This window comes from Tursiops truncatus, chromosome 5 (assembly GCF_011762595.2).
Source record: "Tursiops truncatus isolate mTurTru1 chromosome 5, mTurTru1.mat.Y, whole genome shotgun sequence".
In the NCBI taxonomy this organism is placed as follows: Eukaryota; Metazoa; Chordata; class Mammalia; order Artiodactyla; family Delphinidae; genus Tursiops; species Tursiops truncatus.
Genome location: NC_047038.1, coordinates 62,195,151 through 62,214,073, shown reverse-complemented (window position 1 = coordinate 62,214,073; position 18,923 = coordinate 62,195,151). Strand labels below are relative to the sequence as shown.

Sequence of the window (18,923 nt, the reverse complement as noted above, 5' to 3'; positions counted from 1 at the left end):
CTTGCCCCAGGATCAGGCTAAATCTAAGAGCTGAGTAAAGAACTAATGTTACAACTATTTCTACCTATGATCCTTTAATTTTATTTCTGAAAAAATGGGAAGATCGTTTAGTCCTGTGATGTTAAATTTTTATTTCCTCAGAAGAAATATGACACCCCCTTGCTAATATGAATGAGAACTTTGATCACACTGAAGTCTTCACATTGAAAATAAAACAATAAGCAATAGCTTTTAGATATGCATATGTGGGGCTTTTTTTAATCAGCTGAACAAATCTGTAGGGTTAAGTACCTAGAAAATAATTTAAGCTTCATTTATTTCCTTCCTTCCTTCCTTCCTTCCTTCCTTCCTTCCTTCCTTCCTTCCTCCCTTCATTCCTTCCTCCCTTCTTCCCTTTCTCCCTTCCTCCATTAACAAGATGTGCAAATGCATGTATATGAAGTTTTGTGAGAGAGTGTGTCAAGCAGCTAAGTGTTATGGAAAAGTCTGAGAAGGGAAATTTTAGAGCCTCGGTTCCAACCCTGGCTCACACTAGCAATGAGATAGCAGGCAAGTCACTTAACTATCTCTCATCTGTAAAATAAGTGGCTTGGTAGATGATTACTAAGGTTGCTTCTAGCTTTAATTACTGGATTGTACTCTTATTTCTGGAGAGCCACAGACATCCAATTCAAATAGGTTGTTAAAAATGGTCCTGTCTTTTTTTTTTTTTTTTTTTTTTTTGCGGTACGCGGGCCTTTCACTGTTACGCGCAGTCTCAGCGGCCATGACTCACGGGCCCAGCCGCTCCGCGGCATGTGGGATCTTCCCGGACCGGGGCACGAACCCGTGTCCCCTGCATCGGCAGGCGGACTCTCAACCACTGCGCCACCAGCGAAGCCCGGCCCTGTCTTTTTAATAGTAAGTTCAATCTGTGAGAAAGAGTGAAACACTATTCATTTTTAAAATGATATTTTACATTTTGAATAGATATCTTAGTCCAATCATTTGGCTACATTCTAAGTTCCAAAACCAGGACTGGCTTTATAGGTGTGTGTTTAATTTCTAGGCCCAGGACTCTTTCATTTTTTTTTAGTTAGAAACCCACATGGACCTCTTTCCCCTGCAGCCACTCTGTATTTGTGTTGGTATAAAACTGCTTCACCTGCCAGACTGAGGATGTGCAGACAACTGTGCAAAGGAAACACAGTGCCCTCCTTTGGCTCCAAAGGGCAGAGGCTCCATCCTTCGGCTCCAGCCATCTGTAGTGGCCTGAGCTTCTGGGAATTCCCACATCAGTGCAAATGTGTGTAAGAGTCTAGTGGACTGTGTAGAGAACTCAGCGAGGAGATGAGAGTACTCCTTTGAAAATCTGAGGCTGACAGGCCAAGGAAGAGCCTGGTTCTGTGAAAACCTCCAGTGCCCGCTCCCTCCTCTTGCTGGTGTTCTTGAACATTTGTTCAAGTCCTGACCGCCTTATTTCAGAAGGAATCTCTAAAGAGCAGTAAATAGGGAACTATGCATAGAAAGACCCTGACTCCAATTGCTGCTCGTCATGATGATTCAACTTCAAATACCACTTCTGATCTCCTACTTAGTGTATGCTGTCATTGAGCTAGGCAGGGAGGACACAGTGGTGAGCAAACACAATGAAGAGCTAATCCCAATTTATCACGGTGGCCTGGCCATCGGGGGTTTACTCCCTAGCCTGTGAAATAAGGATACTACTTACCTCACAGAGCTGGCAGGACGATACAAGGAGATAAGTGACCAGGCACTTGAAGAGTTACTTCATAGAAGTATTTGCAAGGTGCAATGTGGGCACAGTATTTTTTAAAATAGGCAATTTGTTCCTGGAGGTATGTAGAGGTTTTTTCCCCCAATAGGAACAGCTTAAATGGAAGTGGAGATAGGAAGAAATTTAAATGATTTGGCTTTTCTCATTTTCAAACATTGGAACTTGACATCCCGCGCAGCGCCCCTCCCCGGACCAGTCACCTAGGGGAATGCCAGCTGAACAGATAACGCCAACAGAGGAAGAAGATGGTGCCCATCCCAATGCTGGCCATGTCCACCCGTCCAGAGCTTCCTGACCTGCTCTTTTTCCTCTTCCCACACCCGCCTAGTCCCAGCGCCCTGGAGGACAAGCCCCGGCGACCCTGCCCCGACCCCGGCCTCCCGCACTATGTGGGCGGCTGCTGTACAGAGGGTCTGGGAAAGAGAACGAGCGAGCGGACAGGAGGGGCCTCGCCCAGTGGGCGGGGTACGGGGCGGGGCCATGGCCTAATCCGGGAGGCGGGAGCTGCGGACGGACTTGGAAAGGAAGCCGGGGCGAAGCGGAGAGGCTGGACCAGGCTGAGGTGGGCGGGTCCGGGGGCGGGGTCACTGGATGTGCCTCCTGCCAGTGCGGGCGGAGCCGGGGGCTAAACTGGGAGAGGCAGGGCCGAGAGGAGGTGGGTGGGGCCTGAGGGGAGGGTCCCTGGTGGGGCGGGGTGCACAGCGCGCGGGGGCTGAGCCCAGACAGTCTGTCAGCGCGCGGGCTCCAGAGCTGCTCTTCGTGCCGGAGCCCGGGACGGGGCGCCCCGGGGAAGGAGGGCGAAGGGCCGCGGCGATGGCTCCGCCGGGACTCCTGGAGTCCGCTGTCCTCGCCGCAGCTGTCTTCGTGGGAGGCGCCGTGAGTTCGCCGCTCGTGGCCCCGGGTGAGTGCCCTGTAGCAGCCGGGGCGCGCAGGAGGAGGCGAGGGATCGGGACTGTAGTCCCGCTGCTCCTCGAGATGCCCTGGTCCTGGCACAGCCGTAGGATCCCGGCGCTGAACATCTGGCTGTCTGGGGGTGGCCCGGGCCGGGCGCGGCGCGTGGAGATGGCTCCCGTCCCTCCCAGCCTGCTCGGCTCCCGCCTTCCCTCCTCCGAGGACCTGTTACCCCCCGGCCCCACCTCTGAGCTGTCTGGCGTGTAGGGACCCGGCCGGCTCTTGCCTTCCTCGGGAGCCCTTCCGCCCGGGCCCAGCAACCTGGAGCCCTGCGGACCCCTTTCCTGCCCTTGTCCTCAAAGGCCCCGCGGGCGGAAGATCGTGACACCGGGCACCGGGTGCGCTGTCGCCGCCTTCCCCCTCCTCCTTTTTTTTTTAAAATCTTAAAACCTTGAGGAGTTACAATTTCTTTCCTTTCCAAGTTTTAATTTATTTTCGTGGTTGATGGATTCTTGTAACAGGTTGGGGATTTCTGGTTTCCTCCCACATATCCTGGATAAGTCAGGCTTGGAAAAACGGAAGGCGTGTTTGTAAACTTACCTTTTTGTTTTTCTTCTTTGAGTTGATTCCTGTCACCACAAAAGGAACTTTCTGTGGTCAGAGCAGGAAGCCACCAGCAGAGATGATAAAATGCTGTCCCCAATGATGAACTTGGAGCAGTTTTTAATTGAAATCTAAGAGGAGGTGTAACTTTTACGGAAGTCCTTTCTCACACTCTTGTTTTTATAATTATAGACACCAGGGATTCCTTACCACCGAGCCCCTTCTTAACTGCCACCTTACAGCAGTAGTTTAAAAAAAAAAAACGTATACCTTCTTGTCCAGCTGGGGTTCCTAGAGCCTGGAATCTTACGTCAGCAAGCTCTTCCAAGCTTGAGCAGCTCCTCTTCAGTCCAAATAATAAGCAATAACTGGAAGCCTTCCAACCATAACTATCTCCTCCATAGAAACACATATACTGCTCTTCACTCCTAAGAAGAATCCACTTGCTTACAGCTTTTAAACTGGCTTATCACTCTGGCCTTCACTTTTTCGTAGAAATCAGAATACGTTAGGAAGGGAACATAAGTCTCCTGAGTCTTTATTAGCAGATCTGTATTTCCTTCAGCCATCCACCCTGAGGAAATGGCCGCTAGTGACATGTATTATTGGATGGGAGATTTTGGTTTTCACCCTGCATTTCATTGCTGAGACAGGTAGATGCATCATCAGGTTCCAATTGGACCCCAGGTTGTAGACAGTACTTAGAGGTCTAGAGTCAGTTGCTCCAGAATTTGAAGAGCTTGACCTGGGAGGGAAACTGTTAATAATTCAGCACATGATGCATGTAATCAGTCAGAGCAGGAGAAATCATCTGTAGAGTGAGTTTGTGTTTTGATGGACCTTTGAGCAACACACAGCTTTCAGGACTGGAATGTGATGACAAAACTCTTAATTACACAGTATAACACTTTAGAAGAATGAGGTATCTAAAAAGGAAAGGGTACGGAGTACAAATATGCCAGTGTGACTTGAGACCTGTTTTGTGATGAAAAGATGCCCTGACCAGCCAACATCTGGTCCCCGTGGAACCTAAGATGGTGTTAATGTTTGTAGGGAATGTTTTAGGGAAGCAGGGAGAAAGATGGGGAGTAATGTTGAGTGCCTGCTATGTGTCAAGCTTTGAGTTGGGCACTTTATATTCATTTTTATACTTATTTCTCAATTCTGTGAAGTTATTTCCAGTGAGGCACCTGAGGCCCAGAGAGATTAAACAATTGGCCCAACATCACATAGCTAGTGTATCCGTCAGCATTCAGTCCAAGAAGCAGAATCACTAGGAGGGGAGTGTGTGTGTATGTGTGTCTATGTGTATCTTTATCTTTGATAACCCAGCCTGCTTGATTCCAAAGTTCATTCTCTTTGCACTGTACTGCACTGCTCCCCAGAGAGAAAATAGAAAATAAATCACCTTCAGCTGTCTTGTTGAGATTCTAAGATAGGGAGTTTAGGACATCATAATATTGTAAACATTGGGTTATCAGAAGATGGGAAGTAGAGAAAAGAAGGACAGTTAAGTGCACAGTGGGTAGTGGCAAAGTCTCTGACTTCCTGCCTAGTAGAAGAATCTCATTAAGCTTAAGAATCTCATTAAGCTTCTCATTAAGCAGCATTCGAAACTATATACCACCAGCACCAGAAGGGATGGTTTTCCACATCTTGGCTTATTTATGTCTTTTAACTTCTCTGGTTACTTAGGGCGTAGTTTCTCTGCAGACAGTGGGCATGGCCTTTGAGTAAGGAGTGGGCTGAAAAGGACCAGGGGCTGGTGAATGAGAGGTGCCCTCTCCTGGGGCTCTGTGGGCTTCCATCCAGACTCCTGACTCCTCATTTAGATGCTAACGATAAGCTTTATTAAATTCTGGGTTCTCCTTTGGCCAGGTAGCTGCCTAGCTGTATATTTACATTAATCTTAGTCAGTGGACAGAATGTTTTGAGAAGGCACTCCTTGGAGCTTGGGCTTCCCTGCCCAAATTTCATTTAAAGAGAAAATGCAAAATTCGAGGCGTGCCTGTCCTTCCCTATCTCCCCATCCCCACCCCATCCCCACCCCCAAATAAATCAAACTATTTGGGAGTTTCAGTAGTCGCATTTGAATGAGAGAAACCAAAGCCCCAGGTGATAGAGAAAAAAGTTTTCATTGTTACTTTTTAAAAAATTGTCTCTGATGTTGAAGTTTAATTACACGTTGGGGCAAAAGAGTTGTTATTTGACACCAAAAAAAACATGATGTAAATTGTCATTGGTTAAAACTATTATGTTGAGTTGTTTCTGAGAATTTTAGGGCAGTTACTTCGGAAATTCTAAGGATTTGGTGGGCTGCTGAAAGCAGGGAGAACAGTGAGTCTGGCTAAAATTGGAATCTGCAGTTAGTACACTGTGGGCCCTTTTCAGAGGAAGGAATGCAGTGTTTATGATACCTGTTTTGTGGCAGGCTCTGGTCTAAGTACTCAGATCATTTAATTCTTACAACATCTTGTCAGCTATATAGTTTTATTCCTCCATGTATAGATGAGGAAGTTGAATTCTGAGAAGTTAACTTGAAAAGGTCACTTACCTGTGTAAGTTGGATTTTGACGTGGACTCACATGTATTCAATTCTGAGGCCTATTATTGTTACCAAATCATTTTGTTTTCCTTTAGAGTGAGGAATTTCTTTTTACTGTAAGATATTTATAAAGAATCATTAATAGGATAATGGCATGATAGAGTAGAAAGAGCACCAAGCTCTAAGTCAGAACCCTGGACTTGAAATGTGCCTGCCGCTTTCTGGAGTGTGGCTCTCTCTGCCTCCATTTTCTTGCCTGGAAAATGGGTGTGTGCCAACCCCTATCTTTTTCTGCCTTACTGGCTGCTAGTGAGGAGCAAATGAGCTGGTGTCTCTGAAAGGTCTTGGCAAATGGCAGAGTGGTATATATCTTCTATCCTGTGTATCTTTTTTCCTGTATTTCTTACCCAAAGTGCCCATTAGACTAGACTTATAATGTCAACCAAACAACTGTCTAATAAATGTAGACCACACATGTTTTCATTCTGGAAGTGGTGAGGGTTTTGCAGTCATAGGTTCATTGTAAATATATAAAGTCTGGAGTGACACCTCAGATTCATGAGTTTGCTGCCATTGACTGGGAGTTAAGTAGCCAAACCTTTTTTTCCCATTTCTCCTCAGCTAAAATACAGTGCTCTTGGTATTTCTGGATAATTCCCCAAAAGATCTAAAGTTTTGGGGGAAAGGGAGAGAATAACACTTGATCTCATTACTCCAAGACACTTGTCACTGTCAGCCTATTTCATTCTGGTCTTCTTTGTATGTATTTTCTACTTGGAGGGGATCATAATGCAAAGATACTTTTCTACCTGGCATTTTTTACCTAATGTTATACTTAAAGGCTTCTCCATTTCCCTACACACCCACAAAGTGGCTGCATAATATTGCATTACATGGTTCTCTGTCTTCTATCTCACTGTGCTTCCATTTTAGATTTTAGATTTTGCTAATTTTTTTCCACTCTGCGGCATGTGGGATCTTCCCGGACTGGGGCAAGAACCCGTGTCCCCTGCATCGGCAGGCGGACTCTCAACCACTGCGCCACCGCTAATTATTTTTAAACGAATTTTAAAAGTCATTGTTTAGTGAACATCTATGCAAAACTTTGTCTGGATATCGATGACTTCCATAGAAAATGGGTTCCTGAAAAGGCAATGTTGGGGTCAAAGGTATTCATGTCTGAGGCCATTGATGCCACCAACCTTAGTGACCTGAAGGTTGTTCCAGTTTACATTCTCACAGCAGTGGTCAAAAGCCTCACTTTTCATACCATTGGCATTTTCTCTGAAAAACACACTTGCTAAATTGTCAGGCAAAAATTTATACCTTGATTGTTTAAATGTGTATGTCTTTGATTACTAATAGGTTGACTATTTTCTTCTAGTATAATATTTGAGCCATTTGCACATGCCTGTAATCCTTTACGGACAATTCTGAAATCTGAAAAACTCCGAAAACCAGAAGATTTTTGAGGCTTTTTGCATACTTCGTTGGTGGGTGAAACCTAACCGGAACCAGTGTGAATGTTGCTAAGTTTTGGCTGCAGTAATAATAATGAGTTTGATTTCTGAGTGTTACATAATGTGTGCTAAATGCATTGTTACCTTTCTAGAATTACAAAGTCTGAATTTCGAGGCACATCTGACCTCCAGGCTTTCAGATAAGGGATTATGGTCCTGCATTTCCTCTTTCGTGACTCATCTGCTCTTGTTTGCGGGCAGCCAAGTGTAAAACTGCTCAAAATAGTAAAATACCCTATGGAGAAAAAGAACTCCTCAAATGCGTGGCACGTCGTGAAAAGAAGCACTGCTTTGGTATTTTAGTGGGGAACCTAATAAAGCAAAGATACTTTGGCAAAGCTGAGGTTTCGTCTGTTCTAGGTGGGTTTAGGGATGGGAGCCCATTATAATGGAAACTCTGCTTTCCTCTGCCAGTTATTGACACAGCTTTCTTTGTAAGGGAGAAAAGAAACGGAATCCGCCCAAGGGACTTTTTGGGGAGGGAAGGTTGGTAGAGGGTGGTGGATACCCCAGGCAAACTGAGTTCCGTGCCCAGTCATCTCACCTTGAGGATCCTCGTGCCAAACTTGTTGAACTCAGGGATCTTCTATCCCCCCTTTGCCGTGCCCCAAGTTTCCTGCCTTCTTGTCTTTGTTCATCTCAGGATCCCAAACAGCTTCCAGTTCTTCCCGACTCTCCCCTCCCCCCATTTTGTTTGCACACCCCTGGGTATAACTGCATTCCAACTACTAAGAAAGTGCCTGTTGTACAGAGGGCGAAGAAATCTTTGAGCCACTTTCCTCATCTGTGTTGAGGAGAAAATATGGCAGAGTTGCCTCATTGGCATCGTTGTGACAATTACATGAGATAAAAATGTAAGGGTGCCTTGCGCAGTGTTTGGCATGTAGTAAATGCTAAAAAAATATATTATTATTACTTTGTCCTTAACCAAATACTACCTGTCATAGCTCTCAGATGGGACAAAGTTGCTGGCCGCTCCAGAATTTTCCTTTCGGGCTCTCTGCCGTTGCCTGAGGTGTCCCCTGACTCATATGGCTCCTGAGCGCAGGCTGCTGAGGCTGCGGTGTCATGGGCACGAGGTTGAGGAAGCAAGTTGGGCAGCGCCAAGGTGCCAGGGGAGGAGTAGGGACCAGTGAGCCTGGCAGGGAGCTCTCTCAGGGTGCAGGGGATATGTGGGGCTGAGCCATTAGCTACCAAAATTAGGCAACGAACGAGAAAAGGAAAAAAAGAAAGAAACCGTTAATCTTTATAAGGGTAGATAGAATGTGGCAGTTTCTTTGGGAAGAATTTTGAAAAATTCACCAACTGGTTTTTCTTTATCCGGTGGATTTGTAGCTACAGTCACAAAGTTTTGACAGTTTTCCCCTAGGATTGGTGTAATCATCCCATTGACATCCTGTTTGATTATCCAGGGTTGAACTGGTCATTGTTCATCTTCTCATTGTTCACCAGTGAATGTTATGTTGAAGTAGGATATAATTAGAAATATATATAATATAAATAATAATATATAATATATGATATATATAATATATGTGTAATAAGAAATATATTTAGTCTCTGTCCTCAGTTCGTGATGCAAAATTCCTCAGACGCTTGGGATTTCCTAAATGATAGGAGTGTCTTTTCTTTGTGAGGAGCCCCCTTTGAGCAAATGCTAATGAGGGGACTTAGGGTGGTACCCCTGATACCCTCAGGATGGGGCTGGTCACCTGAAGGAGGGTGGGAGTAGAGGGTTGAAACTTTCAGCCTCACCCAGCCACCTCTTCCCAGAGGGAAGGGGAGGAGGCAGGAGGAGGGCCACAGATTAAGTGCTTTAAAAATTTGAATAACAAGACTTGAGTTTCTGGGTTGGTGACTGTAAAGAGATGTGTGGAGAGTAGCGCACCCAGAGGGCACGGAAACCCCACCCCTTTCCCCCGTCCCTTGCCCTGTGCACCTCTCCCCTCTGTCTGTTCCCGAGTTGTGTCCTTTTATAATCAACTGGTGATCTAGTAAGCAGAATGTTTCCCTGAGTTCTGTGAGCTACTCTAGCAAATTAATTGAACTCAAGGAGGGGGTCATTGGAACCTTCAGTCTATAGCCAGTTGATCAGAAGTACAGGTGACAACCTGGACTTAGCATTGGCGTCTGACGGATGGGGGGCTGGGGAGTGCGGTGGGGAGTCTTTGGGTCTGAGCCCTTAACTTGCGGGATCGGATGCTCTCTCCAGGTAGTGTAGGAAATTGAGTTAGTTGCTTGGTGGTGCGGGGGAAACACATGCTGGAATGAGGAGGTAGAACCCTGTAGCATTAAGGCTGACGATCTCCTCAAAGCTTATTGAGCAGACGAGGATACTGAGTCAGCCTAGCCAGGTCTTAAGGGGGTTCTTTACTCTGTCTAGGACGCTTCCCACTGTATGAAAGCTGTCTCTCCACCTCAGTGGACCCCGCTTTGCTGCTTCTGGCAAGGTCTACACTTGCACTTGGTCCTTACGCTCCGGGGCCTGGTTTCTCAGCTCTCTGGATCTGGGGTGAGCAGGCCCTGAGGAGAATGACTTTGGCTAACTGACTCCTGTGAGTAATTGTGTTGTTCTTAGTCACGTAATATTAGCGTCAGAGGGGACTCAGTGTTCCTCTTATAGTTCGTCCCTCCCTTTGCAGATGGGGAAGCTTCAGGTTCAGGAGCCGGCGGGAATCAGGAAGGGCCGTAGCCCATAGTCGAGGAGCGGAACGTTAGATTTGGTGAGGGAGGGCCTGTGTGTGTGTCTTGGTCACTGTCCAAGGCCCAGATCCAAGCACAGGACCCGGAACAGAGCAGATGCTTAAAAACATTGGAATGAAGGAAGGAAGGAAGGAAAGAAGCCAGGGGTGGAATCCAGGTGTTTTGACTCAGCTCAAGGTGTTTTCTTCATACTAAAGTGAAGACTTATGCTTTCCAAAATCATCCCTAAGTCTTAGCTGTAAGTCTCCTCCTCCATCGCCCTTCCCGAAATGGAAAGAGACTGCTTTGTCTGTCAGCCTCCACGGGCTATATTGCTCCGAAAGCCTGAGGCAGAGACTCTGGTTAAGGAGAAAAAAAGTATGACAATAAAAAAGTAAGCAAATACTGCCTTATCAGGTGAATATGCTGGAACATCAACACATTTGAATGTGTTAGTGAAAATTTTCAGTGCAAAGGTTTTCAAAACTCAAATCCATTCGTGAAGTTCTTTTCAATGACAAACTGAATTCAGTTGTGTTGCTACACCAGTACTTTAAATGCATCTATTAGTTTTATGTATATATATATCATATTCCCAATTTTATAATACTTTATACCTTTCCTTTATACCTTCGTTTCACAGGTTAATTCTTTAAGTTATTTACTCATTCAGCAAATATTAGCCAAGTGCCTTACTGGGGTGCAAGACACTAGGATGAAGTGATGCGAATAGAATAGACACAGTCTGTGCCTTTACGGAGCCAGCGCAGGTTATCAGGGAGGATGATTAAACAAGCAATAATGATAAAATGTCATTACTACCTCGATAAGGAAAGTATGGCACTGGGTCAGAGTACCTGACCTGGGGCTGGAGGTGGGATGAGAGTTGAGTACAGGTTGAGCAAGACTTTCTGGAGGAAATGAAGTGTGAATTTATAGTCGTAAAAGTGTCAGCATTAGTCAGGTGAAGGGGACACGTGGTTGTGGAACAGAGGAGGTGAGAACGAGCAAAGCCATAGCATTGGTCCCTAAACTTGAGCATGCATCAGAATTAACTAGAATGCTGGTCAAAACACAGGTAGATCGCTCTCCCCCTCCTCCAGTGTCTGTAGGTCTGGGAAAGAACTGGAGAATTTGCATTTCTAACTGCTTCCCAAATGATGCTGTCTAAGTATCTTTTTTTTTTTTTTAACATCTTTATTGGGGTATAATTGCTTTACAATGGTGTGTTAGTTTCTGCTTTATAACAAAGTGAATCAGTCATACATAAACATATGTTCCCATATGTCTTCCCTCTTGCATCTCCCTCCCTCCCACCCTCCCTATCCCACCCCTCCAGGCTGTCACAAAGCACCGAGCCAATATCCCTGTGCCATGCGGCTGCTTCCCACTAGCTATCTACCTTACTACGTTTGTTAGTGTGTATATGCCCATGACTCTCTCTCGCCCTGTCACAGCTCACCCTTCCCCCTCCCCATAACCTCAAGTCCGTTCTCTAGGAGGTCTGCGTCTTTATTCCTGCTTTACCCCTAAGTTCTTCATGACATTTTTTTTTCTTAAATTCCATATATATGTGTTAGCATACGGTATTTGTCTTTTTCTTTCTGACTTACTTCACTCTGTATGACAGACTCTAGGTCTATCCACCTCATTACAAATAGCTCAATTTCGTTTCTTTTTATGGCTGAGTAATATTCCATTGTATATATGTGCCACATCTTCTTTATCCATTCATCTGATGATGGGCACTTAGGTTGTTTCCATCTCCGGGCTATTGTAAATAGAGCTGCAATGAACATTTTGGTACATGACTCTTTTTGAATTTTGGTTTTCTCAGGGTATATGCCCAGTAGTGGGATTGCTGGGTCATATGGTAGTTCTATTTGTAGTTTTTTAAGGAACCTCCATACTGTTCTCCATAGTGGCTGAACCAATTCACATTCCCACCAGCAGTGCAAGAGTGTTCCCTTTTCTCCGCACCCTCTCCAGCATTTATTGTTTCTAGATTTTTTGATGATGGCCATTCTGACTGGTGTGAGATGATATCTCATTGTAGTTTTGATTTGCATTTCTCTAATGATTAATGATGTTGAGCATTTGTCTAAGTATCTTAACCTGGAAATCCGTCCCCTCTTCATGGGCTAGTCGTCCTGTTTTCCTGCCCATCCTTGAAGCTGAGATATAGGATAACACTTCCAGGAAACCCTTCCTAGGCATTCTCAGTGATTTTATCTCCTGTGAATATACATCTCGAGTCCATGAATACATGTTGGATCTATTGTATGTTATTTAACATAGAATCATAGGCAGTTGTTTCCACTGTGTTTTGTGTTAACTAGACAGCAGAGCACATAAGACACACTCAAATATTTGATTACTTGATCAGGTTTATTTCTTGCAACCTCTATGAGGAGCAGGTTGCTCTATTCTGTTTTGTAGAGATGAGGAAACAGATGTACAGAGGGATAACCAAGATGAAGAGAAGTGAAATGTCTCATTCAAGTCCTAGATGAGGGGAAGCCAAAGCTATATATATGTTAATTGTTCTCAAATGTTCTTTGTTGTTATGTGAAATTACATGTACTCCATGCTCAGCGCTACTGGTGGAAGGATGGCCTTATATTTATTTACTATTATTATTTTTTTACTTTTTCATTGTAGGTCCATCTACTGAAAGAGAAAACTAAGGCAGTTTATTATTTGAATGTAGATTTTGTTCTTAGTGGAAAATGAGTGATTATCCAAGGAATTCTTCAGGAATTGTCTATTTACTTTTAGAGTATGTATTTGAAGGGACTAATTCAATTTACATGTCATTAGATTTTGAGATGATTTTTATAAAGTTTTGGTATGAGGGAGATATTTTAAAAAATCTATTTCAGTTTCCTGAAAAGACACAGATTAAACAATTATGCCATTACCCTTCTTAGGTGGCCAGCTAAGTTTAGCTGAGTAGTCGGAGATTTATAAAGAACCTGTACGTAACATGTCACGTGATAGGTAAGGGTCACAAACAAACAACAAATTCTTTTCAATATCAGTAACATGCCAATCCTTCCTCCCGCATGCATATTATGAACATAATGTGGTTCTCTGAGATTCCTGTAACGGGTAGAAGTTGGAAGAATTCACTGGGTTTTCTGTCTCACAATATAACTCGGGAACACTAATTTTCAAATATTCCAATGGCTCTTCATAGCTGGAAGTCTCCAACACAATCATGTGAATTATTCACATTATAAGAAACGGCAGCCCGGAATTTCCTGGCATTGGTGAAGTGGCAGATGGCTAATGAACAGGCATTCCTTCATTTTTCTTTGCATGTTTGTGCTATAGAGTTGTATGGCCTGAATGCTTCTGAGGCTTCCTCAATTCTTTCCAACCTCCTCCTCCACTATTAAAGCAAAACACAAAACAACCACCCACAGGAAAAAAAAAAGAGGCATGGGCTATCGCTTAAAGCCAGATGATAGGGCCAAGGAAGCTGGGTTTTGAAGGTAAAACTCATTTCCCATGCATGATTGCCAAGTCAGTGTCTTGATAGTCTTTGCGGGTAAAACAGGTAGATATTCCATACAAACAGCATGCAATTCATTTAAAAATGAGGGCCTTCTTTGAGGTACTGTTAGGTATTGTGTAGGTATATAAAATGAACAACAAACTTGGTTTCCATTCTCTACTAACTTGTGATTGAGAAGGGAGAGGAGATAAGCTATGAATACAAATTGTTATAGAATAACGGAGGATGTATTTGGTATCATCAGAGACCTACAGACGAAGTGCCACGTGGGATCACAGAGGAGAGAGACTTTCCTTCTGATAGAAGGGATGGAAAAGCCTTGAGAGCCTAAAACTTGGCATTTTAAGCAGACCTTAAAGGGGAGTGTGGGGATGGCAGCCCAGCAAAAGGAACAGTTTGTGCAGAGGTGTGGAGATAGGTCAGTGCAGACCTGGTGAGACTGCAGAGGGTGGGTTGAGGCTAGGCTCTGGGGCTCCTGAAACTAGGTGCTTGACTGTGCAAGCAGTTGGGGGCTAAGGATGGGGTGCAGTGGAGGACAGGGGACCAGAAGGGCCCTCAGGCATTGCAGTGTGATGGAAGAGCTCCAGATGCTGAGCTGAGTAAGACCTGAGTACCAGACATGGCCCCAGTACTTTCAACAAGGCCATTGAGATTGCTGTGCTGTTTCCTCATCTGGAGAAAAGGGGGAGGGTTGGGGGTGGGCAGGGAGAGGGGGAGGGAAGGAGAGGGAGAGAGAATGAATATACCTGTTCTTTATACATCTCAAAGTTGTTTGCAGGATCAAACGAATAATGTAGTCCTTTGTAAGTAATACAAATATGACCTATATAGTGTATAGGTTTAATATCATGCATATGATATATAGATAGAAACAAGTTTTCCAAGTTTGTTGGGAAATTAGAATTATGAAGTAAGTGCAGTGAATCGTCTTGGTGGTGTGAAGGCCAGAAAGTGCTCATGAATGGTAAAGGCTAGAGTAAATCCTCTGAAATTGTGTAAATCATCTTGCCTCTTGAATTCTTCATTGCTTAACATTTATTTTTAGAGGACTGTTGTGCATGTCCAGCTTTTGCGCTAGCTATTGTTGGTCAAGTTCTCATTGTTTTCTTCTCTCTCCAGGCGAGCCCAGGTCAGGAGGGCAGTGCTGGCCATCAGTGTTTAGGGTCGTGTCTTTAAATAAAACATGCAGATCAACACTGCGTTGATTTATAAAACCCTGCTTGGCTAAAGGCTCTATCTCTCTGTCACTTCTGGCAAGTCCGTTTTCTTAGTCCCTTGATTTCTTATAACGTGACCGAATAGATTTGGGGGAGGAAAAATAACTCACTTGAAAGTAATTTAGTGTACCTTAGGTGCCTTCATATTATGGACATAGTGCTTACAGAGACAGAGGACTTGGTGTGTCTTAGTGCCTGGGAGCCGGTGGGATAGGAAGCGGGGAGTCTTCAAGGAAGGAAGAATTCTTTTGCTTGAACCATATGATAAAGTAGTTGATCTTTTCCATGTCATTCAGTGATGCACCTTGATATATAAATAAGACTCTTGACTTTGAGTCAATGTGGTATAATAAAGGCTATATATATGTGTGTGTGTATATATATATGTGTGTCTGTGAATATATATGTGTGTGTGTGTATATATATATTTGGTTTTTGTCCCATGTTCCTAGCACAAAACTCATAAACCCTTGGAATTTTCTGAGTGATAGGAGTGTCTTTTGTTATTCTTAATGAGGCCTTTAGACTATATCTGAGTTCACCCTAATGAATGACTCTTGGTGGGCACTTAGATAGCTTCAGGATGAGGGCAGGTTGTCAGAGGAAGCAACTTCATGATTATAGCGGGTTGGAACTTTTAGCTGTATCCGCTGAACTCAGGGAGGGGTGAGGTTTTGACGACTGAGTTAATCACCAACGGCCAGTGACTTAATTAATCATGCCTATGTAGTGAAATTTCTTAAAACTTTGATACAAACTCTGAAACAAGGAGGCTAAAGGAGCTGCTGGGTTGGTGAACCCATGGATGTGCTGGGAGGGTGGTGGGTCTGGAGAGATCATGGAAGCTCTGCGCTACTTCCCCTCCCCACCCCCAATTCTTTGCCCTACACATCTCTTCCATTTGGCTGTTCCTGAGTTGTATCCTTTATAATAAAATGATAATAATAAGTATAGCGCTTTCCTGAGCCATCATAGCAAAGTGTCGAACCTGAGGGAGATGATGGGAAGCCCTGACTTTGTAGTGGGTTAGCCTGGTTAAGTGGTTAGATGCCATTTGCAGCCCGTGTCTAACGTGGGGTTTGCACTAACTCCAGGCAATTGGTGTTAGAAATGAATTGCATTGCAGGACACCCAGTTGGTGATGGAGAATTAGTTGTTGGAAAATGAAGCAGTCAAGTCTTTCTTATTGTGAAATATCAATGCATAATATTAAAACATTGTGGCTGTAATATTCTCTGAAATTATGATAGTTTACTATTTAAAGACTGAAAAGTCCTTTAAGAAAAAATTATAGTGGGAAAGAAAAAAGTTATCAGGCCAGTGCCTTATTATTTATGTATTTACATTGTGTTTTATAGTGTAATAAAGTAGAAGTTACACCACTCTGTGGTTTCCATTGACCCGTCTCTCCTAAGGTGTAGACCAAAGATTTCATAGCCTTTTCTCTGCCTTCAGTCAGTGGAAATATCTAGTACGTAAGTATTATGCATTGCAGTTACAGGTAGTCTCCTCACTAAGGGATTTTCAGTGCTTTGGTTTACCTCCACAGCATTAATATTACTATTAGGATAAACCACAGGAAATTACCAATATTCTACTGTTTTTGACCTACAGTGACAACAGTTTCATATGGTTCAAACTTAATAGGAATTAAGTTCTTATTGACTTTCTATCTGCAGTTTAGGAAAAAAACCAACAACTGTCGTGACTGCCATCAAGACATTTAAGGGACTTCCCTGGTGGCCCAGTGGCTAAGACTCCGTGCTCCCAACGCAGGCGGCCCGAGGTTCGATCCCTGGTCAGGGAACTAGATCTCACATGCCACAACTAAGAGTTAGCATGCCGGCAACTAAGATATCCTGCATTCCTTAAGGAAGATCCTGCACACGGCGACGAAGATCCCATGTGCTGCAACTAGGACCCGGCGCAGCCAAATAAATAAATATTAAAAAAAAAAAAAGGCATTTGAGAAAATACTCAAAGGCAAAAAAGAAAAAAATATGTACTCCCAAGTTCCACCAACAAAAGATACAAAATACTAAAAAGAAAATAAAAATAACTTGTAATCTCACTACTCAGAGAAAACAGGCAATAGAGCATAGAGTATGGGGCTCTGGAGCCAGGCTGCCTGTATTAAAATCTCACCTCTGCTATTTGCTAGCTGTGTGACCTGGTATAAGTTACTTGACCTCTCTGTGCCGTAGTTTTGTGTAAACATTTTCGTACTTTTTCTTTCAAAAAACTGAGATGGGACTTCCCTGGTGGCACAGTCGTTAAGAATCTGCCTGCCAATGCAGGGGACACGGGTTTGAGCCCTGGTCTGGGAAGATCCCACATGCTGCAGAGCAACTAAGCCCACGCGCCTCAACTTCTGAGCCTGCGCTCTAGAGCCCATGAGCCACAACTACTGAGCCCACGAGCCACAACTACTGAAGCCCTCGCGCCTAGAGCCGCAAGCAAGAGAAGCCACTGCAATGAGAAGCCCGAGCACCGCAACAAAGAGTAGCCCCCGCTCGCCGCAACTAGAGAAAGCCCATGCGCAGGCAACGAAGACCCAACGCAGCCAAATAAATAAAGTAAAAAAAAATTTGTCTCAATAAAACTGAGATCATGTTAGCTCAGAATACTGCTTTGTGTTTATTTCTTCCCTTAACATTTTTTATTAACAATTTCGATCATTTTGGCAAAGGGATATGGCAAATCTGATCCCTTCATACAAATAGTTTCCTAAACAAAGGGAAGTTTAGGATTTTCAATAAGTAATCAGCAATTTCAACAGTGTGGAGTGTAGATCAGATGGCTTTTTGATTTTGTTTCTTATAATGGTAGCAGGATTTTTTCTTTTGAAATAGATATTTAATGCCAAAAAAATAGATAAATTGACCTGGAGAGACTATAACTTAAATGCACCTTCTCTTCCCAATAGTTGACTCGCTAGGGAAAACCATTCTCTCATTCTAGGTTTCTTATTGAAATAGATGAGTAATGATTACTCATAGATTATTCTACTCAAAACACTAACTCAACATAGAGATGAGCTATGGATAATCCCGTTTTGTGGAACTTTACTGAATATCAAAACTGGTAACTCTCACAGGCAATTGAGCACAGAGTATGGGGCTCTGGAGCCAGGCTGCCTGGATTAAAATCTCACCTCTGCTACTTGGCTAGCTGTGTGACCTGGTATAAGTTACTTGACCTCTCTGTGCTGTAGTTTTCCTATCTGTAAGATGGGGTTGAAAACAATAGTGCCTACCTCATAGGGTTATTGTAAAGGTTGAACAAGTTCATACCTGTAAAGTGCTTGGAATAGTAATTATTACAAAGTATGCATCGGTACATGACTAATATTAATAGTATTTTTCTAGGTGTCTTACCCTTGCTACTGGTTTTCAGAGTTCTTATTTGAGTTTCAGGCTACTGACGTTCATTTATTCCCCTTAAATCAGGTTCTCTATATCTAGGGTTTTCCTAATTACTTCTGTTTAATCTTGCCGTTGTTTGCCTTTTCCGAAATGGTCTTTATTTTCTATCTTAGTTCCTGTTCCTTTGCTCTCTCTAACAGCCCCAGGGGAGAATTCCCGGCAGGCAGAGGACTTCATGACTTCCCCAGGAGGGGACCATGGCCCTCCACATATACCATCTCTGCTCGCCAGTTTCCATATTCGCGCGAGGCTGGCCACGTGCCTGTCTAGCAGGAACACTGCCTGACTTAACCTGTGACTAATTGGAAAACCCTGCATTTAGGACTTTTGTAGTTTTCTGTTTAATTGTTACCCCTTCCTGTTCCTGGAAGGAAGAGAAACTGGACTGAAGTCAGCGTTATGGGAGCTACAGACTGGCCCCCGCAGTGCTGCCTTGGGCAGCTGCTCCCTCACCTCCAGGGTTTAAGGTATTTCTCTGCCCCCACATTTAACTCTGTCCCTCCAGTTGGGCTCACACGCTTCAGTGTCTAGTCCTATCTGTTGGCTTTGTATTCCCAGCTGAGCTGGAAGCTTTGTGAGGATAGCAGTGTTTACACTTATTACCACTGATAACGAGCATCACAGCAATGCTAGCTCATGTTTATTGAGCACTTACTCTGTGCTAGGACCCCGGCTAAACCCAAGTTCATATCATTACTGCTCAGAAACCATTCTATTATTATCTGTATTTTATTTATTTATTT

The 18,923-nt window shown here is 43.9% G+C and overlaps 1 protein-coding gene across 1 annotated transcript in view; it reads left to right on the top strand.

Annotated features, from left to right (window-relative positions):
- Positions 1–2,482: 2,482 nt before the first annotated feature.
- RELL1 (RELT like 1) overlaps positions 2,483–18,923 on the top strand; it is a 62,821-nt gene continuing 46,380 nt past the window's right edge. The window contains exon 1 of the mRNA XM_004322066.4: positions 2,483–2,678. Within this exon, the coding sequence (XP_004322114.2) occupies positions 2,591–2,678 (88 nt within the window). The 5' untranslated portion in view covers positions 2,483–2,590. The remainder of the gene's footprint in view (positions 2,679–18,923) is intronic.